Genomic DNA, 26,106 nt, shown 5'->3' on the forward strand with positions numbered 1-26,106 from the left:
GCATGACTCAGCAGCTACTTGGAAAGTGAATAACTAAGCTTAACGATGAGAAAAAGTTCATACATGAGCTCAATACAGTTCAGTACAAGTGATTTCTCTTATTATAATTTTAGCTAATTTACAAATACTTTTCTTGGGTACAGTGCATTGGCTTCGAATACTCACCACCAGCTTAACAATGGTAGATGCTGCACTGCTAGCCTGCTGGCATCCCAGAATGCGAGTAATACTTGCACATGATTTTGTTACACTGGTACATCGGATGGATAATCATTAGGATTCTTCTTGATTGTTTCTCGCAGAGTTTTCTCTTGCTCCAGCAGGTTTCGAGGAACTTGGTCATACACGTCTGTGAATAGTTCGCTCAATGATGGCTTTTGAGTTCTCTCTGCGATCTGAATAGCTCGCAATAGCTGAAATGAACAACGCACAGTGACATTCTAGCAAATGTTGCTGAAAACAGGAAAAGAGTGAATTAGTAATATAGGTTGCAGATTGATACCTCCTTCCTGGTATTGCTTCTATGCTCCTCTTCAGCAACGTCGCTCCACCAACCATTTCCTTCAACCCATTTCCTGAACTTTGACACTGGATCTCGTGCGGTTCTCCAGTGTTCTATCTCGTCTGTGGAACGATACTTGGTGGAGTCATCTGATGTAGAGTGATGACCCACCCTATATGTGAGTGCCTGTTCATTTTAGACAAATCGAATTTCACATAACTGATGTCTAGATTAGCTGATGTCAGATGTATTGCAACATAAAAATTGAGCTTTACCTCAATTAAAATTGGCCTGGATTCACTGATGGCCATTTCACGAGCAGCATGAACTGCACTATAAACAGCAAGAGCATCATTGCCATCAATGCGAATACTATGAATTCCATAGGCCTGTCCTCGAACAACAGCACCATCACCTTCCATTCCCAAAAAAAAAAAATGGTATATAAGTTTGAGATGTTGTGAGGAAATTATTATAAGGTTAAGTTTGTACTTCGGAATTGCTCTGTCGTAGGGGTGCTTATTGCCCAACCATTGTTGCGGCAAAAGAAGATGACAGGTACCTCCATTACAGCAGCAAAGTTTAAAGCAGCATGGAAATCTCCCTACGTAAAAATCTTACCATCAAAAGATATTGATTATGAAGAGAATTCAGTCGATTCAAGTGAACTTGTTCTAATACCTCACTGGTGCCACCATCTCCAAAGTATGTGATAGTGCACGCCTTTTTGCCATCCATCTTAAGTGAATAAGCAGCTCCAACAGCATGAGGAATCTGTGTTCTGCAAAGCACTATATGTGAGCAGATTTCACTAAAGCTTTCCCATTCAAAAAGGAAACAAGTTCTCACGCAATAGGTGATGACACTGTGTAGTAATTGAGACGGCTAGATCCATAGTGGATTGGCATTTGACGTCCTTTACCATAGTCTAGTTTATTGCCAAAACATTGATTTGCAAACTCTTGAAGAGTGAAGCCACGCCACAAAAGCACACCGGGCTCCCTGTACTAGATTAAGTATTTATTTTCCATACAAACGATGGTAGATTAAGATTTTATGCCAGTGACAATAGGAGTAAAACAAACGTCAGTAAGTTTGGTTCTATACTTGAGGAAAGACGACATCGTCTATTTTTAGTGCAGCAGCTGATGCAACATTAATAGCTTCCTCACCAATTGAGGTAAGATAAAAGGAAATTCTTCCTTGTCTTTGAGCTTCATAGAAAATGGTATCCATAACTTGCAAAGTGACCATGTCAGTGTACATTTTCACAGCATCTTCCTTGCTCAGCTGATAGACCACACTACATCTATTAGTTGGTTATATTATATTAGAACAATTAAATTTCTTTTTGTGGGCTGCTAAAGTATTTAAATTTGAATACACCTTTTCTTTGGTATAGTAAAAAAGGATATGCAAGGGGCTCAAACCTCTTGGAATTTGCTCTTTGAGAATGTTTGTCCATTGTCATCAAGAACACGGTAGCAGTTAATTCGCTCACTGGTAGACCCTGGCAAAAAATTCATTTCAGGGACAAACATTACCTTCCCTCCTGGAAAATCAAGCATCTGCTACAACAACCATGAAACTCATAATAAGCAGAAACCTTAAGCAGCAGATAAAAAATAGCAGCAGCAGTAAAAATCACAAGACTTGAAAATAAGTGAAAATAAACAGTGTCTTAAATGTTGGTCTTGTAATCTGGTCCAATACTGAGCTTGAAATATCCTGGTATTGATACTTCAAGTTGGTTGCCATCCACAACAATACATCTTCGAAAGCAGTCAAAAAAAGTGTACCATCACTTTTCCCAATCAGCTATTTACACATTATCAGGTCAAGATTTCTTTCTCAACTCTATCAGCTCAATATGTATTGAACTGGCACTAAATACAAAATCCTCAGTTATCAAATTCTTGTGTTCTCAAGATACGTGATCAAGTTAGCATTTGATAAAAGGGAGATATAGGTCCCAGGGTTCCTTGATTATGGACAAATCATAGACCAATATTTTCTCAAATTTGGTTTTAATGCAGTTAATTATTTAAGATCTTTGTTGGAGTATTTCTATAATAGATATAATATGAGCAAAGGAAAGAAGGTTAGGTGAAGTTTAGTCAAGTTCAGATCAGGTCAATAGAATTTGCCTGAATAGGAACCAGTTTGACTGAGTCAAAAGGAGGGGATGGAGTGAAAGTCAACATACCTGACTTGTTTAGAGGTTCAGTTGAGTTGGTTTGACTGGTTCTAGGACAATGAAATATGGGGACTAGAAAATAGCTTAGATGTATGGTGGAGCTTGGGTTAGGTGGTTTAACTATTGTACATAGATGTGGCATTGGAAATATATTATCATTCGAAGTGAAGCCAACAAGTGTCCATGTTAGGGAGAACTGTGCTGCTCTTTATGCATTCCAAGATAACCTCAAGTTTAGTCTTTCTCCTTGACCTCTTTCACTATGTTGGTCCAGCCTACTTTCTATTTTTATAACGCTTCTCCAACTTAATTAGTGTAATTCTTGAATTGATTCTATTTCAATTTCTTAAATCAGTTCCTATTCACACAAGCCCTTTTTTTTGCCTCATAAAAGTTTTCCAGGTTACATTCAGTTGCAGCTACACATTAATTACACCCCTCGTAGCATTGTTCATAAAGTTAAGCGTGGCATTCTCTTATATCTTTTCCACTTCTTCATCAACCCACTCCCATATTAAGTATTACCTCCTTCGCACGACACCTACCACTATAAAGTATCTTTATTCTCATTCATTTTCACCTATCTCATTTCTTGCATCCTCAAATGGTTGCTTTGATCTTAATTTGACCTTTGTTCACATTGGTGTTTCAACTTTCATCGCAGTAAGTTGTTTTTCCCATACTCGCCCTTTATGCTCCATACAATGCTTCACTTACTGGACTTTTTTATCTTGTTTCCATGTTTTACTCATGTTACAAGATCAGTTCAACCAAACTCACCTAGTTTTTTCGTTCCATCTTTCCTACTTTACTAGCTTGTTTTCAATTAGATCAAACTAATCTCATTTTTGTTATACATTACGTAAGTCATACACTAGATGGAACACCCTGTACGGCCCGCGGTCCTTTGAAGGAGTTCATTCTAAGACTTCAAGTATAATTGCATCCAAACTTAGGAAAATCTACCTCAAATAGCAGATTCCTAGATCCCAACTCTTTCTTGCTTCATGCCCCCTCCCCTCTAAAGATGAGATGACAAAGCCTATGGTTCTCTAAACTGTTAAACTATCTTTCAAGGCTTGGCCATTAATACATGACCTAGCATATATTTAGGGATTTTTTTTTTTTAAATTTAGCACAACTTTTTATTTAGTAAATCTAGCACAAACTACACGTGTTAAAATTTAGCATCCATTATTTTCCATTTGGTTGCTGTTAAAAAAATTGTGACATCCATGCAGCATGTTGACACACATGTGACATGCATATTATGTCTATGGAATATTCATCTGATTAACCATTTTCATCCCTCCCCTTCTACGAAACCCACAACCCTCATTCCTCTTCTTTTCCTTCCCAAACAATGCTGCCACCTAGACCTCCTCTATGACTATCTCCATCCACTCATTGCAGTATCCAGGCACCACCCTCAGAGTCTTAGACATGGGTGCAATCTATTGATGGTGGCCATCATCACAATCACAGAACTTGGCAATGATGGCATTTTGCAGGCTAAAGGAGGCGGCATTTTGCAAGCTAAAGGAAGAGATTATTAGTGACAGTGCTTTAAACACAATCAAAATTGTTAAAAAGATCACTGTAAATTATAATTGCATGTTTAATTCATGAAATTATTCTTATTACTGATCTTGTTGACTTTATGTGACTGGATGATTGTGATAAAAGAACATAATATCATTACCTTAGTGATAAATGAATTGATATTGATATGTGATGATCCTAAAGCAAGTAGTGAAATTGTTGAAAAGCTCATGGTCATAGTGATCTTGAAAATAAGATATTAACTTCTCAATATGATTTGTATGTGTTATATTTTTTTCTATATAATTACAGTAGATGATCTTACACCTATAGACATGCTAATGTCAAGACAAACGCATGAATACTAAATGTCCCAAACTGCACCTTACTCATTATGGTTTTATCAAATGAACACTTGGATGATGTGTCCTAATAAGACAGACACTAATCCAAGTCTTAGAAGCATGTTGTGAATGGAATAATAAGAAGAATGTAATATATAGTAACCATGCTAACCATGCAATAGAAAGGCTTTGTGAGAACAATCACTTCTTGAATAGTAAATAATCCTGATGTGTTTGCTAAAGACAAATCAACTTGTTCAGACTTAAAGCAATGAAGAAAGTCTTCGTATGGAATCAAAGAGTTTGATCACTTAGACAAATCATGCTTGGCATGCTACGCAAGTAACTTGAGAAAGAAATGATGGATAACTAAATGTTATTTATCTTGTTCAATTAATAAGAGTTAATTATACTAATTATTATAATCCTAACAAGGACAAGGGTAGCCCAAGTTATTGATAAAGGTTGGGGTGGAGAAGTGGGAGGCGGTGAGGGAGACGGGTTCACACAAAAAATGGCAATTGCACTGTGATGGTATGTTGCCTCTCATTGTGGTAATTCCAACAAGGATGAGGATAGTGTTGCCTAAGTTATTAATAGAGAAGTTGGGGTGGAGGGGGGGTGGAGGGGGGGTGGGAGGTGGTAAGGAAGGCAAGAGGCTAGGCAATGAGTTGCATGCTGACGATGATACTAGAAGAATTGTTTAGGTAATATTTTGGGGCAAAGGAAAGAGAGTGTTGACGTGGTAGTGGGATGCTACACTTAGTGGATAGAGACGGCAATGGAGGAGCTCTAAGTGGTCATGGGTTTTGGAGAGGGAGAATGGTGGAAGAGGCAGTAGTGGAGGGGCATGAAGAGGGAGAGGATTTAATAGGATGAATATTCAACATAAGTATCTTAATATTTATTTTATGGGTGTGGCAACATGACACATGAATGCTACTTTAGTGAACAAATAACAAAGTTAACGGATGCAAGATTTTAACACGATATTTGTAGATTATGTTAGATTAAATAACAACAAAAGGATATGTCAGGTTTAAGAAAGCCCATAAAGGTTACTAAATTGATTTATTAAGCCTCAAGGCTTTCTTGATGTTGATTTCCATTTCCATCTTACATTTTTATTATCCACCCTTTTAGAACTTGTCTATAAGCTAAATCTCCCCTTACTCTCAAGTGTCATATGGTTGTTTCTTATTAATGCCTCTAGGTTAAGTATTGAAGTATCTGATAGGTGATTTTGCCAAGGTTATAGGGTGTGCTTTTAACTTGAATGCTACACCACATCTCCTCCAGCCGGTTGGAAGTGCCACGATATTCCTACTTCCATGAAGACGTAGAAATTTTTTTCTTTGTTTCTTATTCTTGGCCAATTTCAATTTACATATCTTATTCCCACACATTCCTAATCCAATGCAAAACACGAGATCAAATTTAACCACTAACTACAACTAGAAATCTATTGCATCTTGACAAAGACTTCCTACAAGCCATTAGATAGTCCTAGTCAACCACATTATCCCTAATGATTTACTCAAAATCATAAACTTGAAGATTACATTTCACTGGTAATCTCTAAAATCTCACATTTTTTTCAGGTCTGCAACCTTGTTGATATTTTACATTACAAAGTTCACCTCGAATCTAGACTTTGATTCCTTGGATACATCAAGACTTTCAAGCTTACTCAATGTGTAATCCGTCATTGTTCACCTACAAAATCCACCAACTATAGGGCTTCCCTAGAGTATACTTTGCTAGGAATTTTCAGTCTCTCAAATGCTCCATGCCATAGTTCATTATCACCTACAAGCTCACATCTCTACAAGATGTCAAATCCTCGAGCCAATAACCTCTATGCTTCTTATTTAAGAGTTTTGTTTCATATCATTATTCTTCGATCAGCTCTAAATCCACCTCATTACAAATCTTTAGCAATTAAGCAAAACCGTACAACTTGACTGTCATCCATAATAGCTCAACCTCATTGAGTCACAAGCTTTGCAAGCTATATGTGCACTCTATCAAATTTATATACACTTGATGTACACATAAAAAACACAGGTTAAATCTACCTTAAATTCTTTATCCAATACATCAAAATAACCCAATAACCAGGTCATATCTGACTACTTAATAGCATAATTGCACCAACAAGTCATGAGCATAGGTCCAAACCAAGTTGGATCCGTGTGCCAAACCTTATACGTAGCTACTGTTGTGGGAACAATTTGTATCAACAAGTATGCTGAGTTTTACCTATCACAAGTTAGATTTATTTATATGCAACAAAATTATGTATGTTATAGCTCCTTCCATATAATGCTAATCGAGGTTGAACCATATGATTGCCCCCTCTAATATAAAGATAAAAATACAAAATATGTTGAAAATAACTCTATGTTATTTTGAATATCTTAGGCATCCTCAAATATGTAAAATAGTATATATAGATAAAATTGACATTGATTCATAACAATAACATATAAGTACACATTTCATTTTGATAACAATGTATAAGTTATTATTTATTTTATTCCATTAAGAAATCAAATAAAATAAGCAATAGAAAATTTTATGATTAAATGTTTTTAATATAGAAAAATTATGTCGACTCTCGATAACATCAACATAATAGAAGAGAGAGAGAGGCAAACAATGATCATGCTATATGAAAATCATAATAGAATAGAAGACAACTTTAACATAACCTGACTTTTATGCTACTATCAATTTGGCTTAATTATGATTTTGTATATCAATGAGACAAGACTTGTACTTCTCAATCATCATGTTAATGTCAAGTTCATCAACTTTGTGTCTCTGATTTATCTAATTTTACATCATCATTGGCGTTAAAATTCCACACCTATTGACCTTTATACTTTTATCATGCTTGATTTCTTTTTTATAATAGCTTTGACTGATTTCTAATGTATTGAATTTAAAATTCAATAAGCTTTCTTTTCTATTTTTAAATCGAATCTTATTGAATTGAATGAGTCTCATTGTTATTTTATATTCTCATTCATATATGAGAATCATCTTATTTTACATGTGAATCATGAATTTTACAATCATGACCATTATTGTGGTCTGCAATAATTTAGAACTTTGGTTGTGTTATAGTGATCTGTCAAATCTAGAAAAGCACACAAATCATTCGTAGAGTTAGATGGGCCATCCGTAGGGTAGAAGAGCACACAACCATAACCATGATTGTGGACATGTTATAGGTATCTTATATTTCTGAAGCTTTTTTCAAATCACCTTTGAGGTTAGGCAAATCATTTGACTTGATTTTAGTCAATCTATAAATTCCTATGGTATTCATGTATATGTCACGATCATGTTTGATACAAACAGAAGATACTTGCAGCACCTTCAGTTAGAGAAATAATGATAAAGACAGTAGCATTCATCCTGCAATCACTATCATAGCCATCCTAAGTAGACACGAATTAGTCAAATAGCAACCTAGAACATTCAATATGGTTGATGCCGCATTCATATTGTTTCATATTATATATTCTACCTTAACACCTCTATAAATTGAGGATCCGTAACGTACATTGCAAGGTAGAGTATATCAACATCAGCTCCTTATAAAACTTCATAACATTACTGAGTACCTCGTAAAGAATCACAGATAGATGGCATGGATCATAGAGGACGAGTACCAGACGAATCCTATAGAGTTTAAAAATCCAATGTCATAAGCAATTTTCCGAAGAACTTCCCTCCATAAACTTTCACAGATTTTTCAGGACCATTTTGTGATACATCAACATTTGGGACTTTCCGAAAGGACCATTTTGGCAAACATCTTAACTAATCACATTAAAGATGATAAGTTTCTTTGAGGAGCATACGAATAAAGTTGGTTTGTGAAGATGGGGAAGGATGAAACCTGATGACGGTAAGGATCATCCGTACAAGATAGCACAGTGTCGCCCGCTTTCAAGGTTCCATGGCGGCGTATCGAACGCAGACATCCCCCTGCGGCCGGAGGAGTCATCGACATCTTCCTTCCCAGATGACGAGCCAAGGTGGAGGATCTCGCGAACCAACCGGCCATTGCGCAAGAAATCGGAAATGAGGAAAAGAGGAGGCAGGAGAAGAAAGTGGAGCGACAGGCTTATCGTTATCCAGAAGAATGCTGAAAGATGGGAAAGAGGATTGCGTGGTGGTCTTATCATTTCACGGAACGTTTTAATCGTTTGGACACGGAGACGGAAAATTGGGGATGAATTGAAGCGTGGTTGTCTTATCATTATAGAGGGTGCTTTACTTTATCACGTTTGAATCTGAAGCGTCGAGTTTTTCATAATTTTAAGGTTTTAGTAATTTAATATTTATTACGTAAGCGTCAAGGTTTTCGTAATTTGCAATTTTATTACGTCTGAAGCGTCAAGGCATAGGCCTTTTATTTTTGTAAAGGCATATGCCTTGAGCCGGCCCTGGCTATATTATATGTCTCGTCATTCAACCCATTGGATAGAAGTTACAACTCTATAACTATTACAATGTACACCTAATTAGAGAAGAGATATATGAAATAGATAATTATACATGAGATATAGGATTCTCTCTTTTGATAAAAATCAAAATAAGACAGCATCTTAAGGAAATTTTAATGAAATTTTATTGGGGCTCCAATATTATAAAAAAATATATTAAGATGTTGAACTTTATAAAAAATTAAATTTTTTTACTAATGCATGTATAACTTATATAATATTATTAATTATATCAGTTGGTGTAGCTTTAGCAAAAATAAAATTTTTAAAATTAAAGTTAATAAAGTGTTCAACAATGTTTTAAAAAAGATTAAATAATCTAACAATTTTATCAATTGAAAAATTTATTAATAAAATTTGAATATAAAAATTTAATTAATAATTTTATAGAAAATTAAATTTTATATAAAAATTTATTTTTAAATTAATAGTTAGAAAATTAAATTTTATATAAAAATATATTTTATATAAAAGGGTGAAAAAGGTGAGAGAAAATTTTTATATTTAAAAAAATTATATTAAAGGTCTAAAAAAATTTTAGCCTAGGGCCTCATAAAATCTTGAGATGGCCCTAAATATAGCAAATCGAAGCTCATTCAGAAATTTATATTTGTTACCTAATATAACTCATAACAATCTAATTTTAAGTCTAAAAAAATATCATTTAAAATTTTTTTCAAGATTCTAAAAAATTTTAATCCTCTTTATTAAAATTATTTTCTATATTGTAACAACTATGAAATTATGACTGCTACAACTTGTAGTTGTAACAACTACAAAATTATAACTATTATAATTACAAATTATAATTATAGCAACTATAATTTTGTAACTATTACAATACCTCCCATCAATTCAGAATTTAAATAAAATAATAATAAAAATAATATTAGAGAACAGTTATGTCATCTTTAAAAAAATTAAGATAGATTTTTACTTATTTGACTATTTGAAAAAAAAACACCCTTTGATTTTTTGCCCAAAGATTTTGTGTTGCATACCATTTTATAAATTAAGTCATTTTGCCACCTTAAACTTAGATCAAATGTTTAAGCATTTGGCAGCGTTTTGATATACAAACATGGCATATCCCTTCACTCGACACCACTCTTGGATGTTTCATGAGACATAATTGCCTACATTTGATTATTGTCCTTTACTTGTTATAAATTATTATTGTCATTCGGTCACATTTGGTTGAACGATTTTTGCTCCATGACAGAGGATCATCGCACTTAAAATCTGCATCCACGTTGCGATACTTAAAGAGGGCGACATGATGCAGAACACACACTACAAGTTGGAAAACAATCATTTTGAATCAGTATTTGCGCTTTTGTGCATTTCTGAACACAAAAACAAAAAAAAAAAAAATGGATAGGCTATGGACTATGAGATGAGTGCTACAGCAGAAATGTGATTTACTGCTAAGTGCTAAGAGTATATTTACACTCCTGGAGGGAAAAATATGAAAAAGGGAACGAAACAAAGATTCTTCCCCTAGTGCGAGGTAGGACAATCTGACATGTCAGTCTTGATCACCCGAGTATTGTAAGACCCACAAAAACCACATTTGTGATAAAGCCAGTGGAAGGCGGATGTGCCCTTTTTGCCGCAATCATTACATAATATATCCTGGGAAACACCAATTAATAAATAATTAGCCACATCGTTTAATCTAACTAGACTACTTTAAAATATTGCATTCCCAATTTGTCCAATTTTATTGCAAAAAAATGGAAAATGAAGTTAGGGAGAGTAGAACAAATCTCAGTCAGTGGAAAATTTTGTTAGTTGATCGTATCGTTATGCTTTATTCTCACCTGGCATCGTTCTCGGTATTCTTCAGGAAGTTCTTCAGTAGCCAACAAGGCGTCCAGCATGCCAAAGTATACCTGCAGAAAGACATTAGTTCCAGTTAGAAAATACTTAGTACTGTATTCACAAAAGTCTGCTCTAAAAAAGAGTTGCATGGTGGTTACTGCTGCAACACATGTTAGTTCTAGTGTTGCCCTTGTGCATAATAATTAACTTTGCCTGCGCATTCATTTTTGTCAAGCCATTTTCATTTGCCCTTGTGCATAATAATTAACTTTGCCTGCGCATTCATTTTTGCGAAGCCATTTTCAACAAGAATAACCTTTCATTTTAACAACCACTTGATTCACAATATAAGGTTTAGAGATGAATCAGATATAGTGAAATTGAGAATGCTTTTCAGTGTTTTGAAGTAACACAAGTTAAATGAGATCCCTATGAAACCCGAAATATACATATTATTAACCGTAACTATTTGACTAAAGCAGAAAGACTGAGCATACTGTATAAACAAAATTAATCAGCTGAAAGTTTTCTGCAAATAAGGCAGAGGAAGAAAACTAGTTGGCCTTTATTTAGTTGTGGTTTACCATATAAATAATAGGATGAAGATAGGTATGGAGGTCAAGATAAGTTTAAGATTGGTAGTATTTAGGACAAGGGATAGGTCCATATCAGCTAGACTCAACACCAATGAGGGTTATGGTATTAGACCAGAATAAGTTAATGGGCTGAAAACCTAACAATACCAGAACCAACTGCATATTCTTGCGGTCAATAAACATAAAGAATCCCCAAAAAGATGGTTTCATGATTGGGAAAATTTCAGCGATGAACTTTTATGCAGCTCAGATTGAAAAGTCTAATAAAAATTTACCCTAATTAAAGAACTTTTAAGTGTCAGCAAAATAGTAACTTAAAATAATGATAACATACCATACAAATGTAATCTTTATACTAAAAAATTCGTAATAGACCATAAGAAAAACAATTTCAATGAACTCAATCAAGATTTATAGATAGTATAGTAGTTTCATTTATTGTTATAGATAATATCAATGATTGGTAAAATAGTTATTTAAATTTGTGCAAGATGGAAAGTTTTCTAAAATGAAATTAAAAGGTCCAAGGGTGAAGGAATATTTTGAAAGTCTAGGAGGATTTTAGTGAAATGGTCAGTTACGGATTTGTATCGCTATCAAGTGATAATGTCACGAGTAACAGTGTTCCTTAAATACAAGTACAAATTGATTATCAAATCAAGCAGGGATGTTAAGAAATTTTTCAACAGTAGCCTTCAAGAAATACTATTAATTGGCAAAATTATTTAGTATTCTAACAGCCATTATCATTAACAAATTGAAGTTTCTAGAGAAAATCAAGGACTTTATATTACTTTGAAACATTGAAGCAAGAAATGTGATTCTCCAACCTACCCTAATTGCTAGAAAAGATAAGAGAGAACAAGCCAAAGTTAACCAGATTCATTGCTTCTTGGATAAATTACTGTAAATGAGTCCATACCACATCGGTATCAAATTATCATGAAAGAAGTTATAATATCTTACAGCCATGTCTCCCAAGGATTTGCTGCAAACTGGACAGGTATAGTGACTGCATGTGTAAGCCTACACAAACATAGAGTGAAAAAGTTATTAGCCTTTCTCATGAACCAAAGAAATGCAATAAGACAGCACAGCTATTAAAAAAATCCTCATCAGATAAAATTTAAGAGAAACAAAGCATACCTGGAAGCATGCTGAATGCATGAAATGTCCACAAGGTAGAGCTCTTACTGCTGCACTTGATGTGAATAAAAAGTCACAACAAATAGGACAATTTGTTTCTAGACCTCTTTCCCGGCACTTGTGTTCCTTCAATTTCATTCCTAAGCAGCAATTGCATGTCATACAATGAAAGAAATCTGTGCCAAGTCCCTTTCCAACACGACACAAGTTGCAAAATGGACAGTGGTACACGCTCCTGGAACACTTCAAGTATTAGCTATTTGAAACAAAAGCACATGTTACTTAAGGGTTTAGCTGCCAAAAAAGCTCTGCATACAATATAATTGTTATACTTTGCAATAAAACTCAAACATATGCGAAAATGTTGATATCTTGAATGAATTCTCATAAAAGCCATGTGTTCCTAAACAAAATAGCTAAGATACTTGACAAATGTTATCAAATAAAACTTACAGAATTTGCAATAGAAAATAAATAGATAGATCAACATTGAAACTTTCATAATGCTGACTAAAGGATAAAGGACTGAGAATTAAGTGTTCAACCTTTCATCATCAAAAAATTTGCAAATACTGCAATAGTACTTCGCCATTGAGAATCCACTGCAGGAAGGTGTTTTGCAAGTTGGGCCTACAGGTTGAACCTTCAGACAACGCATACACATCATTTCGCTCGTTGCTTTTCTACAAAGACCAAGAGAAAATGGTCACATAAAATTTCAAATTTTCACACATTTTTAACATCACAGTCCTACCTAATGGACCCAAAGTGTTAGCCCTTTAATTTGTTTACAGAATTGTTAAATTACAGGTAAGAGAAAACAATGGTAATCAGTTGAAAGTATAATCACAAGGTTATACACTTTTACAGGAGTAATTCCTTTGCAACTAGGGGATCAAGAACTAAACCAGAGAAAAGGAGCCCTTTAACCAGTTCAGATTTGGTTGGATGCCCTATTTTAATCTTTCAATCACCAAGCTGAAATGGCACATATACTCTAAAACCTAACATAACATACTGAGACATAAGGATTCAAAAATTAGTATCCTGCAACCAATTGAATCAAGGAAACTTGTGCTTATAAAAGACTTACCGTGACTCAATAAAGCAAATGACTCAGTCACGAATGCAAAATGCAACTAACACTCGTAGCATAACATGACCTAGGAAGGAATAGGGTTCAAAAATCAGTATCCTACAACCAATTGAGGAATAGTTTTTTTTAAGGCAAATGATTGTTCCACCTTTGGGCATCAAAATATTACTTTCAGCGGTGACAGATACATGAATACTTTAATAACAGCAATTAAGACAGAATTCAGCTATTTTTGGCTCCTAACTACTCTTTTTTTTCATTCTGTTGTTATTCTCCTAGCACATCCTTAGTGAAATGTCATATTTTAACCGATTATGTTCCACATTTGTCTTCTTGCTACAAATTCCATTAGACTGTCAAACAGTGAGACCATTATATAAAAATAATAATAAACAGTTTCAACATAAATGCACAGGAAAAGCAACTTGGTTGACTTCCAATTCACATTGATAAAATCTTCATTAACAGATATATATAACCTTTTATATTAATTAAGTATATACAACATAAAAAGGGAATACAATACAATGTGTCAAATACTCAACCTATCTAGAATCAGCATAGATTTGGCTTAAATATCATGAAAATAGACTGAGAAACTGTAATTTGTTCATCAGAAATAATGTCGATACCTGTCCATGGAATGATCACTAACTTTGTCATGGCAAAATCTGCATGTGAATAACCTGTTACAGCATGCAGCAACAAGTTTGCAGTTCCTCTTGTAGTGCTCACAACCAAGTATTTGCTTCTCTGGATCACGAAAGGATGGAGAGCACCCAGGTATACTTTCCTCATCTGTAGCCTCCTCAGTTCTGGCTTGTGGTAATTTTTGCTGAGCAGCTATCCACCGACTACAAAATCCATTTGAAATTGCTTTTAGAAGAATTAACAGCATGACCAAAAATTTAAAGAACACAAACCTTGTCATCAAGTTTTGCATAAGATATGCCTTTCTTCTTGGATCAAGTGTTGGATCTCTTGAAACCTTCCTTATCTCTGATTCAAGCTCACTCTGATTCATCCTAAATATATCCTTCCAACCAGGCTTGAACATTTGATCATTTTGCTCAAGACCTTCTTGGCAATCAGTAACTGCATGGACAAAAAATATATTGATAATTATTTAAATTAAGAGAAAAATCAGGAGTAATAAAACACGGTCTGATGAAAAAACACCTTTTGAAAGACTAGAACATTCTGTTGCAGATGTTGCTGAAGAGGAAGTATCCTTCCACCACTCATCTAGCCACTCATTAAACATTGTATTCTTGGTTGCCTTCCTCCATGTATTCATCATTTTATTCTGTTCCTCTTGACTCAGAGCAGAGGTTACCCAAGGTAACATTGATTGGAGGACCTCTGCTCCCGTTGTTCCAATAATTCGACCAACAATCTTATCTTGCTCTTCTACTGAAAAATGCTTGTCAAACAATGGCCATAACTCAAGTTCTTCTCTAAAGACGTGATTATCTAGAGTAACTCGAAGAGATTTGCACATTCCTTGAAGTTTAGTGACAAGTTCATTATGCTTTCTTGTGCAATCAATTACCTGATGAGAAGAGCCAGATTCACTTCCATTTGCAGTATCACAATTCATTGTTCCCAAGCCATCATGATGTTGTGAAAGTTCTGAAAGTAGTTCAGAAATATCCTTGAAGAGCTTCTCCTCCTGTTTGTGATCAAGAGTGTATGAATGACTTACATTATGAAGAGTTTCTCTTGACTCTAAAGCAGGGAAGACAATATCATCTTCAGCATTACTGTGTGCTCTATATAAACCCCATAATAAGCGAAATCTACCAATGAACTGTCGAAGAACGGCTTCATCATATGGTATAAGATTTCCAGATTCATCATCCAAATATTTCACATCTTTACAAATTGCTTTATGAAATTGAAATATGTTGTCAATTGGCCTCAATGTGTTCTCTTTGCTGCATGAGTTCAATTCCATATCTGGAATAAACAGACTGGATTTAATGGAAGGAGCATGAGAATTGTAAGACGAGATCAGTAAAGACTTTGATGCATCAAGTGTGCTTAATCCAATGTTACTGTTAGAGACTCCTAATCCTGGTACACAGCAGGATTTTTTATTACACAGCACGCTTTCAATGTCATTACTTTCTGAAGGATCACCATCATTGGAATTCCCACACACGTCTGAAAAGTTGCCACGTTTAACAGGTCTAGCATTGTTCTCAGTGGATGTTACATCTTTCTTGCATCCAAGTAGACAAACACATGCACATTTCTCTCCGCAATCTTCCTCTGTGTCAGCAGTATCATCTAACGAGAAGCAGCTTATTGCCTTGGAAGTGAAGCATACAAACTTTCCAGAATTATTAATATCCTCGTTCCTACCTTTGCATGCCCAACCAGAGAAAAGTGTCACCAGTGCAGTTTCAGAGGATGAGGCTGTCACGTGATATAAGTGTTAGACGGCCTATATGACACGGGGAAAGACACAGCAAAGATTCAGAAAGACACAAAATGAGAAAGCAATCCAACCTGCCAGGTGCATATTCTGCAGAAAGGTACTTGCATCATTATCACTTAACTTCGCAACAAACCACGGCAACACATGTTCAAGTAATTTCAAGGGCATAACACACAAACTTCTGAACAGGAGATTTCGCTGTTTTTCAGGAGGAAAATGCATCCTGACTAAAGGAAGAACCTAAAAGACAACATCATAACATATTCTCAGATGTTAATAAATGTGAACTGTAAACTTCTACGTTGCTGATGACAGCCTACCTCAGCTTCCTCATTGTTAAAATGTTTCTGTATGGTATCCATTATTTGATCAGCATGTGAGCACAATTCTGAATAGAATTCTACAGATGAAGAAGTAGCCCCTGCACACTGAACTTCTTCAATTAAGCACCTGAACTTGTTAAACTGAAGTTTTTCGTTGGCATGCTCTTGCAGAAGGGGCTCCATTCTATCTAGTACTGCCGGAAATATCACTTGATCCTCCGCATAACTGCATTTGCACAGGCAAATCCTTATCCAAATTTATATAACTTCAAGCAACTAAAAAATCAAGAGACAAATCATTATCATCTGCTTGTCCCAACTATTTGGGGAAATCTTATTCCTCCGTTGCACTCACTGCAAGTTTATATCACTAATAATTTTTAATTCAATCAAATCAATTTTATTATATTAGTAGAGTTTTCTTTGAAGTCCCTCTGCCTCTTACATCTTCATTCTAATATTTTTCAACTCATCTAACTATAAAATATATGTTTCATTTAAACATGTCATTACCACCTCAACACATAGTCTGCCATTTTATCATCCCTGGAGCTACGCCTAATTGTCCTAATCCAAAATTCATAACTTTTTTGCTTCAATTAAAGGAATTATCAAACAAAAATCCTTTACCTGTGAAAGATGCATACATCAGCAATAAATTGAAGCCTTCTGTTGAAGGCAGATAAGTCTGAGAAATAGCCAGAATTTTGGATTTTTCTTGCATCTTTTGCAATATCATGTAATTCCTCCTTAATAGCATTATGCCAATTCAATATTTCATCTATTGGATACAACTCAAGATGATCCGGGCCTTGACCATCTGAATCATTATGTTTTCTCTTTCCAGACTTAGAAAGAACAGAAGGATAGACATGCCTCTCAGTATTATCATCAGACCAGCCAGACAGAGAACTCTGTGAATGAAAATCATCAACACACATTTCACCCTTGTTGGTCATGCTTCTGTCTTCTATCCAAGTGAATATTACCTACATATCAAAAAAATGAATAGAACAATTCCGGTCACATGATTTTTGGACGTGAGGGTGTGGAACCTTGCAGAAAAACAAATATTACCTGTTTAAGAATCTTTTCCTTGGGTATTATGTTCTTCAAATAGTTGAGCACATGCTGATGTTCATCAGGTGAAATACATGATGAAAGCCAAGGAAAAAACTTTGTCATCATATTCACAGGGATGGTACATAAAAACTCCCACACCAAATCGGCCTGTTCTTCATATGAATACTTTTCCATAAGCAAGGGGAAGACCTGTACCATCACCAAACAAATTAACCACAGCTGACTTCAGAGCAGAAGATCACATAGAAATAGAACTTGAAACATCTAAAGTGTTGCAAATTCTAAACAAATGCTTAGTGATCATTAATTAACCAGGCAGATTAAAAAACAATTAAGTAACAGATCAAATGAAAATAAAACAAGCAGTAACTCGTTGTAATGAGCTATGAATCCAACAAAAAGAACAGTGAAACTAGGTCCATGCCCTCACTTGTTAATGTTCTAGTAAAAACATTACAACTGGGTGACCTTCAGTTTGCTTCATTTGTTTCTAGGACTTGAACCTGTGCCTCCCAGGTGGGGAACAAAAAAAATTGAACAAAGCTCATTTGACTATTTGCTCTATATTCTGATTAAAGATTGATTGGCAAACTTTTGGTGCAAATCTTGACACATAAGAGCCTTTTTTTTAAAAAGCTGGCAATATAATGAAGACTAAAGCTGAATACCCACACTGTCATTAGGATGAAGAAAACATATATTAGAAGAAAAAAGATAATACAGGACAGTTGAGTGGGAAGTATGAAGTTTTACCAAACCTGAAAACAATATGAAAGAGTGAACAATTGGTAACATATAATATTTTCTCTTTTGAACTTCATGTTGGTGCTGTAACATCCATGAACTACAATCATTCTAGATATCTTATCATTTGATTCTAATTAAAAAAGGTATACCTTGTTTCACCTTATATTGTAAACAAATAGGATTAAGCTTCATCTATCTCTAAGACATCCCAATTTCTCAACCACACACTAAAGCAATAACTATCAATTTTCACACTGATGAAGTATTGACTTTTTTTTCTTTGATCACTAAGTTGAATTAATAACATAACAAACTCCTCAAAAACCATCAAACATATATTTTTTGCATTCAACAAGGAAAATAATCAATACATTTACTATTTACTTAGGAATAATGATAAAAAACTATAATAGATATAAAGATAGAAATAATGTCAATTATGAAACTATATTATTTCAGTCAATCAAGAAGTAAGGTTTAAAATTTTGTGGTTTTAGTCCCTATAACCAAAACAAGACACTTTTATGTTATTTTGGTCATGCTAACATTATGGTGTCGCTTGCTCCATTAAGTTGGAGAAAGAAGAACGAGACACTTTTATGTTACTTTGGTCATGCCATAAGTATGGTGTTGGTTGCTCTAATAAGAAGGATAGAATATTTTGATCAATCACAGAAGTAAAGATTGTGAGTAAAGGTTTTGGTCCCTAACACACTTTATTTTGGCCATGCAGATAGTATGGTGTCAGTTGCTCAGATAAGTAGGACAAAGAAGACAACCTTACTGGGAGGCCATCATTGAAACACAAGGAGATCGCAAGGAAAGGTTGTCTAAAACATGAGGCAGAGGGCAAGGAAGAGGAGTTACCTAGAGGGTGTCATCAAAAATTTTGGAGGCCGCTATCGAAACATGAGGAGATCACGAGAAGAATGTTGTCCTAAACATGAGGTAGAGGATGAGAAGGATGAACCTACCTAGAGGGTGTTACCAGAACTTGAGGAGATTGCTACTCAGAAAGTGAGAATGCAAGGAGATCACAATGCTAGAAGAATAACAATCCAGAATCACCAAGAGATTAAGGTGCTGACAATGATTCTGCTCACAAGGAGAATGACAATCTAAAATTGTAACATATCTCGCCGGCTAACAAGAGGAGAGATTGTGAGGACAAGGATATCATGGCGCCAATGCTGACTCCGTTCCATGTCTCGGTTCAAGAGCAGAATGATCTTTTTCATTCATAGTAACCATGGGTCAAGACTTTAAACCATGCATAGAAAGAAACTGATGAATTATATCTCCATCACAAAATTAAACAATCGATGTATTGACTCATTGTAATCAATTAATACAAATACCTAAATGGAATTAAAGAAAGCGACCAATTATTTTACCTGATTCCCCCATAGTCAAGATCAAAAAAGAAAAACAAAAGACTAACAATAAATGTAATCCCACTCTTCCTAAAGCAAAATAATATAGCTTTCAAGAGGTGACCAAGTTCACAGAACATTCAAAGGCTCCAAAAAGGAAACTAAATCGGAAGTATTTTGCCCCATTTTCTAAATTACACTTGAACCAATAAAGCAACATTTTTAGCAATAATGCTCGGATGCACAAGGTTTCAATAACTGATTACCACAATCTGTGACACCAAATATAGTAAATCAACTACAAAGGAATTTCAGACCACTATGTCAAACCCAATCAAGAGAAGTTGAAGTTATAGACTGCAAGATAAAACATCTGACAATTATTTTTCCAACTGTTTTTCCTCTCAAATCAAACAGTACAAGATACAAGGAAGAAGTTCTAATGATGTAATCATTCTAGCTTAAACAACTACCTCACAAGGTGTAAGCAAACATAGATATATCAATAGCAATATTAAGAAAGTCTAAATAATTCGTATTTATTAAAAAGATAAATTATAAAAGGATTTTTTTTATTCATACCTGCTCTTCTTCCTTAGACATGTGTTGACTGAGTGATGTTTTTATGACTCCAGTGCAAGAAGCTAGTTCTCTTCTAAAATGATCCTCCGAAACAAATACTTGCTTCTCTTCCTTGGGCATATGCTGGCCAAATGAAATTTTTGTGGATTCAATGCGAAGAGCAAGTTCTCTCCGAATATGATCCTCATTTTTCACATGTGAAACTAACAAAACAAACACATCATAGAAAAGGTGGCTTTCCCCTTTATGTTCAATAGAATATGTTCTTGCCACATTCTTGACCCGTATGTCCAGAGCTGGAAAGATAACCTGGAATACATACAGATCATATCAGCTTTGCACAAGGCCATGACTGCTACACAAATAAAAAAGTATATGAATCACAAACAACCTCTTCCATGCACAGAAGATCATTGAATAGAATATTTTCTGTTTGGCACCCAATTTTATGATATCTCAAGATAGGCACCAAGTCAAGATGAAACAAACAAACAACACTATATCTTCACCCATAATAAAGAAAAAATATTCACGAAAGTTAGGAAGAAAATGCCAACATCCTAGAAAAATAGTAAGCCTATCAGAAAAATTACTTCATCAAGTCATGGTCATAGGTCCAATGTACAGATTTCAAACTTATGTTTATATTCTTTATGAAGTGAACAGTCAGAGAAAAAAGAACAGGTAAGTATTCCTGCAGATGTCAAGAACTTTGTGAAACTAATAGAACTGAAACTATATGGATATTTTAACACCAGCATAGAAAAATTATGTTCCAAAACATACCGTACAAAAGAACCATTTAGAATCTAAACAGACTAACAATTCAAGATATGTAAGAAATGAACATGAGAAATAAGTTCAGATTCACAAAACATAGACATGGACATAGGACATTAAAGATAAAGAAAAGCATATGCACCAGACTTGATAATTATCAAATGGTACCCATATTGTCCAACTTATATTCTAGATATATTATGAGAAATCTGTCTAGATATATTATGAGAAGCATAAAATCTTGAAAAAATAATTGTGCCATCAAGTTCAAATACTGATATTAGAAGTTATAGACAGACATGATGCATCTACTTAAAGGCGGATTGACACACCACAAGTGATCTGGATTTGCCATGCTCAAATAGAGTTTTCTAGGATTTTCACCATGAGCAGGCATTTTCAATAAGATAGTAGGTGAAAAGGGTACTAGCTCCTCCGCACAGCCCATGATCCCTAGTGCTTCCTCTAGGTTATCAAGTCACTTTTGAGCTTTTTGTGGATTTGACTCTCCCAACAACTTACATCTCTGTCTAACAAACTCTATCAGCACTCATAGGAATGAAAGATTCTTCCTTCGCAGCTTTATCGACCACTTTTTACGAATAACACGCTCAGGCTCTCTCTAATAATATTGATAACAAGCACTCGTACGAGCAACCATCCTCTGTCCAAAAGGAACAAAAACTACACTTCTCATCCATGGCCTCTACCACAGCCTCCAAATCCATGTAACATTTTTAACCAAAAATGTTATATATTCTTAATAGTACTTAAACAAAAGAATAACAATATAGATAATAATATAGAATGATTTCAGAACTTCCAGAAGTCACAACAAAGGAATCATTTTTTCTAATTTGAGGCATTTTAGTTTTGTGTAGTAGTTTTAGTCAAAACTATTATAAGGCCTTTACTGCCCCAAATTTAAAATTAAAGATATAGAACAACTCAATTACAGTACGTTACAGGGAGCATACCAGTATGCTTGTTTTGAGAGGTATATGTAGTACTTTTGACTAAAGCTATCATATGCACCTAAGTTAGTTAAAATTGGAAAACAAAAGTATAGGATGACTCCAAGGGATGCAAAGATCAGTATAAACGGCTTACTTTCTAAATTTTAGCAATTTAGATTTATGTAACAGCTTTTAGAATTTTGACCAAGTGTTATATAGACCTAATATATAAACCTAATGGTACTTAAGCAGTAAAACTAATAGCATAAAATCACTCTAAAAACTCCAAAACACATAGCAGAGGGATTATTTTCTCATCTTCAAAATTACAGTTTACATCTACATAAGTGTTTTGGCCAAAACTACTACATAGACTTACAAGTGCCCAAAATTAAATTTCAGGGAGTGGAAGTGCTCATTTGTAAATTTTAAGAGTTTAGATCCATATAGAGCACTCCTTTAAGAAGCACAAAGGAGTGCTTGTTTCTTAAACTTGAGCAAAGGAGTATATGTCAATGTAACATAAACCTAAAGAACTTTAAAAAAATAAATCAAAAGTGACATGCAAGAAGGTCCAAAACTACTATAGATTTCTACAGTTTAAGTTCATCTAGCCTATTTAAAATTGTTAGACAATCCCCTAGGGCTTCTACAATAGCATAACTTCATTGGCTTCTAAAAGCATAAAGACTAAAAAAATGAACAAAGCATCACAAAAAGTAATCTCTAAATCAGCTCATAACAAACTAAAACCTAAACCATAAACATGTCTAAATATTCCGTATTAACCTTGACTATTACAGCTTGCATAGCTTAGTCTTATCGAGAGAGAATCTCATTGAACGGTGATTAAAAGGGCAAGAGACTGGTGAAGGAAACGTAATAGGAAAAGGAAAGTCTCGGTTGGACTTCCAATCTAATTTTTTTTTTAGGAAACAAGTGAAGGTACTAAAGTTTAGGAAAGTTTATAGGGGGAAATTTGGCATAATACACAAGATGGGGCACCCTTTTGATGATAAATCAAAAGAGGGTGACCCTTTAGTGATTTGATAAAAAAGGATGTTCTTTTGATTCTTTTCCATTGTATATTATTTTCTTTACATTGTATGACTTTTTTTCTATGTGAAATTATGAATTGGATAGAATGATTAATATATTTGTTGGGTACATATTAGTCTATCTACACTTTTAAGATATCTTAATACCCTAACAACATCTCTCCTACATTCTGCAAAGGTGTTGTTCAATTGGTCCATCTACCAGCATTTGCAAAGTAAAAAAAACAAAACAACTTATATCAAGCTATTATGTGAATAAGTAATATTTTAGTCACCCGTTTACAATCCAAACTTTCTTCTTAAAGTAAAAAAAAAAAGTAATGCGACTTAAATGACCACATAACATGAGAAAAAATAAAGTGAACCAACTAATATAAAAAAAAAAAGGCCAGCCCGGTGCATGAAGCTCCCGCCATGCGGGGTCCGAGGAAAGGATCCATTGTACGCAGCCTTACCTTGCCTTTGGCAAGAGGCTGTTTCCAGGATTTGAACCCGTGACCTCTAGGTCACATGGCAGCAACCTTACCGTTGCGCCAAGGCTCCCCTTCAGTGAACCAACTAATATCTTTTCCTTTATTATAGTTGATTGGCAATTTTTTTTTGTTAATTCTCTTTTCTATAATACAAAACAATTTCGCCATCAAAGGATGATTTAATTATAATGATATTCCACTCATGACTTAAAATCTTGAGTCGTTTCATTCGATACGGCTGAAACATCTCGTTCCGCCAGCAAACCGACACCGGCACAAATGATACCGGCGTCGGAGGCATCACACAGGATCTCCGATGCCTCCGACAGGATCTCCGAACACATTGCCTGCCTTTGGAGGCGTCACCCGAGCCAGATGACCTATCCAGAGGCTTCGACCGGGCCCGATGATACTTTCGGAGGTTTCGTCCGAGACTGGAGATTGGCGACGCCTCCGGAGGTTTCGCTCGAGACCAACAATGCCTCCGGAAGCTTCGCCCAAGACCTATTAATTTAATATATATATTAAAAAATTATTTTATTGTGATTAGGAAAGAGAAGATGGAAAAGGAAGACTGAAGCGGAGATAGGTGAAGAAGAAGAAGATGATCATAAAGTTAGAGAAAAGGAACATTCATTCTTGTAGTTCACAACTACTGAACCCTAGGGGTGGATAAGTCACACATTGAACCTACCTCAAAAGGAATGCCTACAACAAATGCCCTATGACAAGGTTGCCCTATCAGTGGATCCCCCACTGAGATCCCATATTTTATAGTTGTTTTCATGGCGGCTAGCCAAATGGTTTATCCCTCCAAATATATAAAACCCATGGTCAAACAAAAACTAAAAAAACTTGAGCCAAGGATGAACCACTAAGAATAAAGCTAGTTTAAACGACGAAGTTTTTTCATCTTTTGGCAATACAAAAACTAACAAACCAATATTTTATCTCAAAGAGAGAATATAACTCCACATTAACATTCTTTAAAAAATTTTGAACTTTATTATTGTTTCTAGAATTCATTTCTCTTGTGTGCATCTAGCGCATAAAAATAGCTACCAAACACACTGTGGTCGCCAAATACATTAGTTGTGGCTCCTTATTTAGGCAACTAAAAATTTAGTTTACAAGAGAAGATGACGCACAAAAGAAAATTTTCATATGATGTGCAACTAAAGGTCAAGCACAATAGACCATAGCACATCTTATCCCTAGCGCATATCCTAACATCAAAGCATAAACTAGATGGCTTCCATAATCAATACAGAAACATTTAAACAATATTCCAGACACCATAAAGTCATATTAATATCATATTGAAACAATTGTTTGACTTAAAGAAATGTAGTTCATCAAAAATAATATCATGCAAAAGCCATGTGTCCTAATTGTTCAGATTCAGCTATATCAATCTATTTTAGTGTTGAGCTCTATTTAAAGTTTTTAACTCACGTGGTATGCAATAAAGCAATTAATAACATCAATTCACTATTTTCCCTTCACGGTTTGAACTCTTAAATCAGTTGTTGGCCTCTACCTTAACTCAATTTCTCACATTTAATCTCCTGGGGCCATGAGATGAATATCGTTCTCTGATCAGGAAATCTAATCAAGCAACAAAGAACGGCTAGTAGTGATATATGTTCATACTTACAAAGGATAATTGGGTACTTATCAGCATAGGAAACACCCAAGAGGGCATCAAAGAATTATGAACCCAACCAATGACCTACTTAAACACTACTTTGTATGATGAATCATGCGATTCAGATCATAGGCATCACTTAAAAAGTAGGAAACAGTACTACTCACAATTCCCCCAAATTTGTCAAATTTCAGATCTGCAGGTAGGATTCATTTCCAGACATGAAAACGCAACTACAATTCAAGGTAGAAACCGACCACTATATGCCCAGCTTCTTCAAACAAATCGCATCTTTTTGACCGGAAACTATTTGACCAAATTCCAAGCCCCAAAGGGAAAAATTTTAAGCTAAAAAGGACGGTTAAATTATTGTCTGCGAATATAAACACATACCGCGTCCTCAGCATTGCAGTGGTGCTGGTATATATCATAGAGAAATACACATCGTTCCGCCAGGGAATGAACATCGCCGCTTCCATCGGTTGCAAGGGAGACGGCGCCGTGGTGGAGGCGATCGAGCTCCGACCGGATGGCCTTCTGGAAATAAACAAAGATCAAAATCGGGGATCTCTCGGGCAAGCCCCCGAACGTCGCCGTTGCAACAGCCGGCGCAGGAGAAGACTGCACTGGATCGATTGAGTTGACAACTTCCTGCGGAATCAGAGCGAGGACTCCGTCCCCCGCCAATGGCGTCGCCATGGGGACTTCCCTCAATTCGACCTAGGGTTTCGATCCCTTCTTCCAGCAGCCACCACGACGTCCACGACCTTCGAGCCGCCGCCTCCTCCTCTTCCACCCTCCTCCTCCTCCCAATTTTATCTCTGTGGAAATTAGAAATGTATCATTCGCGTTTCAACGAGCCATGGGCGA

The 26,106-nt window shown here is 35.2% G+C and overlaps 2 protein-coding genes across 3 annotated transcripts; both read right to left on the reverse strand.

The window, feature by feature from the left end:
* Positions 1-15: 15 nt before the first annotated feature.
* Positions 16-8,752, reverse strand: LOC141824085 (2-oxoisovalerate dehydrogenase subunit alpha 2, mitochondrial). Of its 2 annotated transcripts, none has more exons than XM_074711320.1 (9): positions 8,499-8,752; positions 1,933-2,070; positions 1,610-1,792; positions 1,352-1,509; positions 1,184-1,283; positions 995-1,106; positions 778-917; positions 503-688; positions 16-413 (listed from the first exon to the last, which is right to left on the reverse strand). In XM_074711320.1, the coding sequence occupies exons 1-9, from the start codon at positions 8,664-8,666 to the stop codon at positions 246-248; spliced, it is 1,353 nt and encodes a 450-aa protein (XP_074567421.1). In that variant the 5' UTR covers positions 8,667-8,752; the 3' UTR covers positions 16-245. The 2 variants fall into 2 exon arrangements, with proteins under 2 accessions (XP_074567421.1, XP_074567420.1); XM_074711319.1 differs by having other exon boundaries at positions 1,933-2,073.
* Positions 8,753-10,365: 1,613 nt separating this feature from the next.
* Positions 10,366-26,090, reverse strand: LOC141824144 (zinc finger protein BRUTUS-like). Its single transcript, XM_074711385.1, has 14 exons — positions 25,630-26,090; positions 20,322-20,630; positions 17,614-17,808; positions 17,167-17,525; positions 16,534-16,762; positions 16,285-16,453; positions 14,950-16,191; positions 14,694-14,865; positions 14,403-14,624; positions 13,220-13,357; positions 12,675-12,909; positions 12,495-12,554; positions 10,932-11,003; positions 10,366-10,743 (listed from the first exon to the last, which is right to left on the reverse strand). The coding sequence occupies exons 1-14, from the start codon at positions 25,933-25,935 to the stop codon at positions 10,609-10,611; spliced, it is 3,843 nt and encodes a 1,280-aa protein (XP_074567486.1). The 5' UTR covers positions 25,936-26,090; the 3' UTR covers positions 10,366-10,608.
* Positions 26,091-26,106: the final 16 nt, after the last annotated feature.

This window comes from Curcuma longa, chromosome 3, assembly GCF_044706935.1.
Source record: "Curcuma longa cultivar G26 ecotype Majalengka, Jawa Barat chromosome 3, ITB_CL_G26_1.1, whole genome shotgun sequence".
Lineage (NCBI taxonomy): Eukaryota > Viridiplantae > Streptophyta > Magnoliopsida > Zingiberales > Zingiberaceae > Curcuma > Curcuma longa.

Coding starts and splice junctions, on each gene's coding strand:
- LOC141824085 (XM_074711319.1), bottom strand. CDS start 8,666: ATGGCCGGTTGGTTCGCGAGATCCTCCACCTTGGCTCGTCATCTGGGA. Junction 1,510..1,609: donor ACGATGTCGTCTTTCCTCAA/GTATAGAACCAA, acceptor TACTTAATCTAG/TACAGGGAGCCCGGTGTGCT. Junction 1,284..1,351: donor ACAGTGTCATCACCTATTGC/GTGAGAACTTGT, acceptor AGTGCTTTGCAG/AACACAGATTCCTCATGCTG.
- LOC141824144 (XM_074711385.1), bottom strand. CDS start 25,935: ATGGCGACGCCATTGGCGGGGGACGGAGTCCTCGCTCTGATTCCGCAG. Junction 13,358..14,402: donor AGTGATCATTCCATGGACAG/GTATCGACATTA, acceptor TGGTCTTTGTAG/AAAAGCAACGAGCGAAATGA. Junction 12,910..13,219: donor AAATTTTTTGATGATGAAAG/GTTGAACACTTA, acceptor GAAGTGTTCCAG/GAGCGTGTACCACTGTCCAT.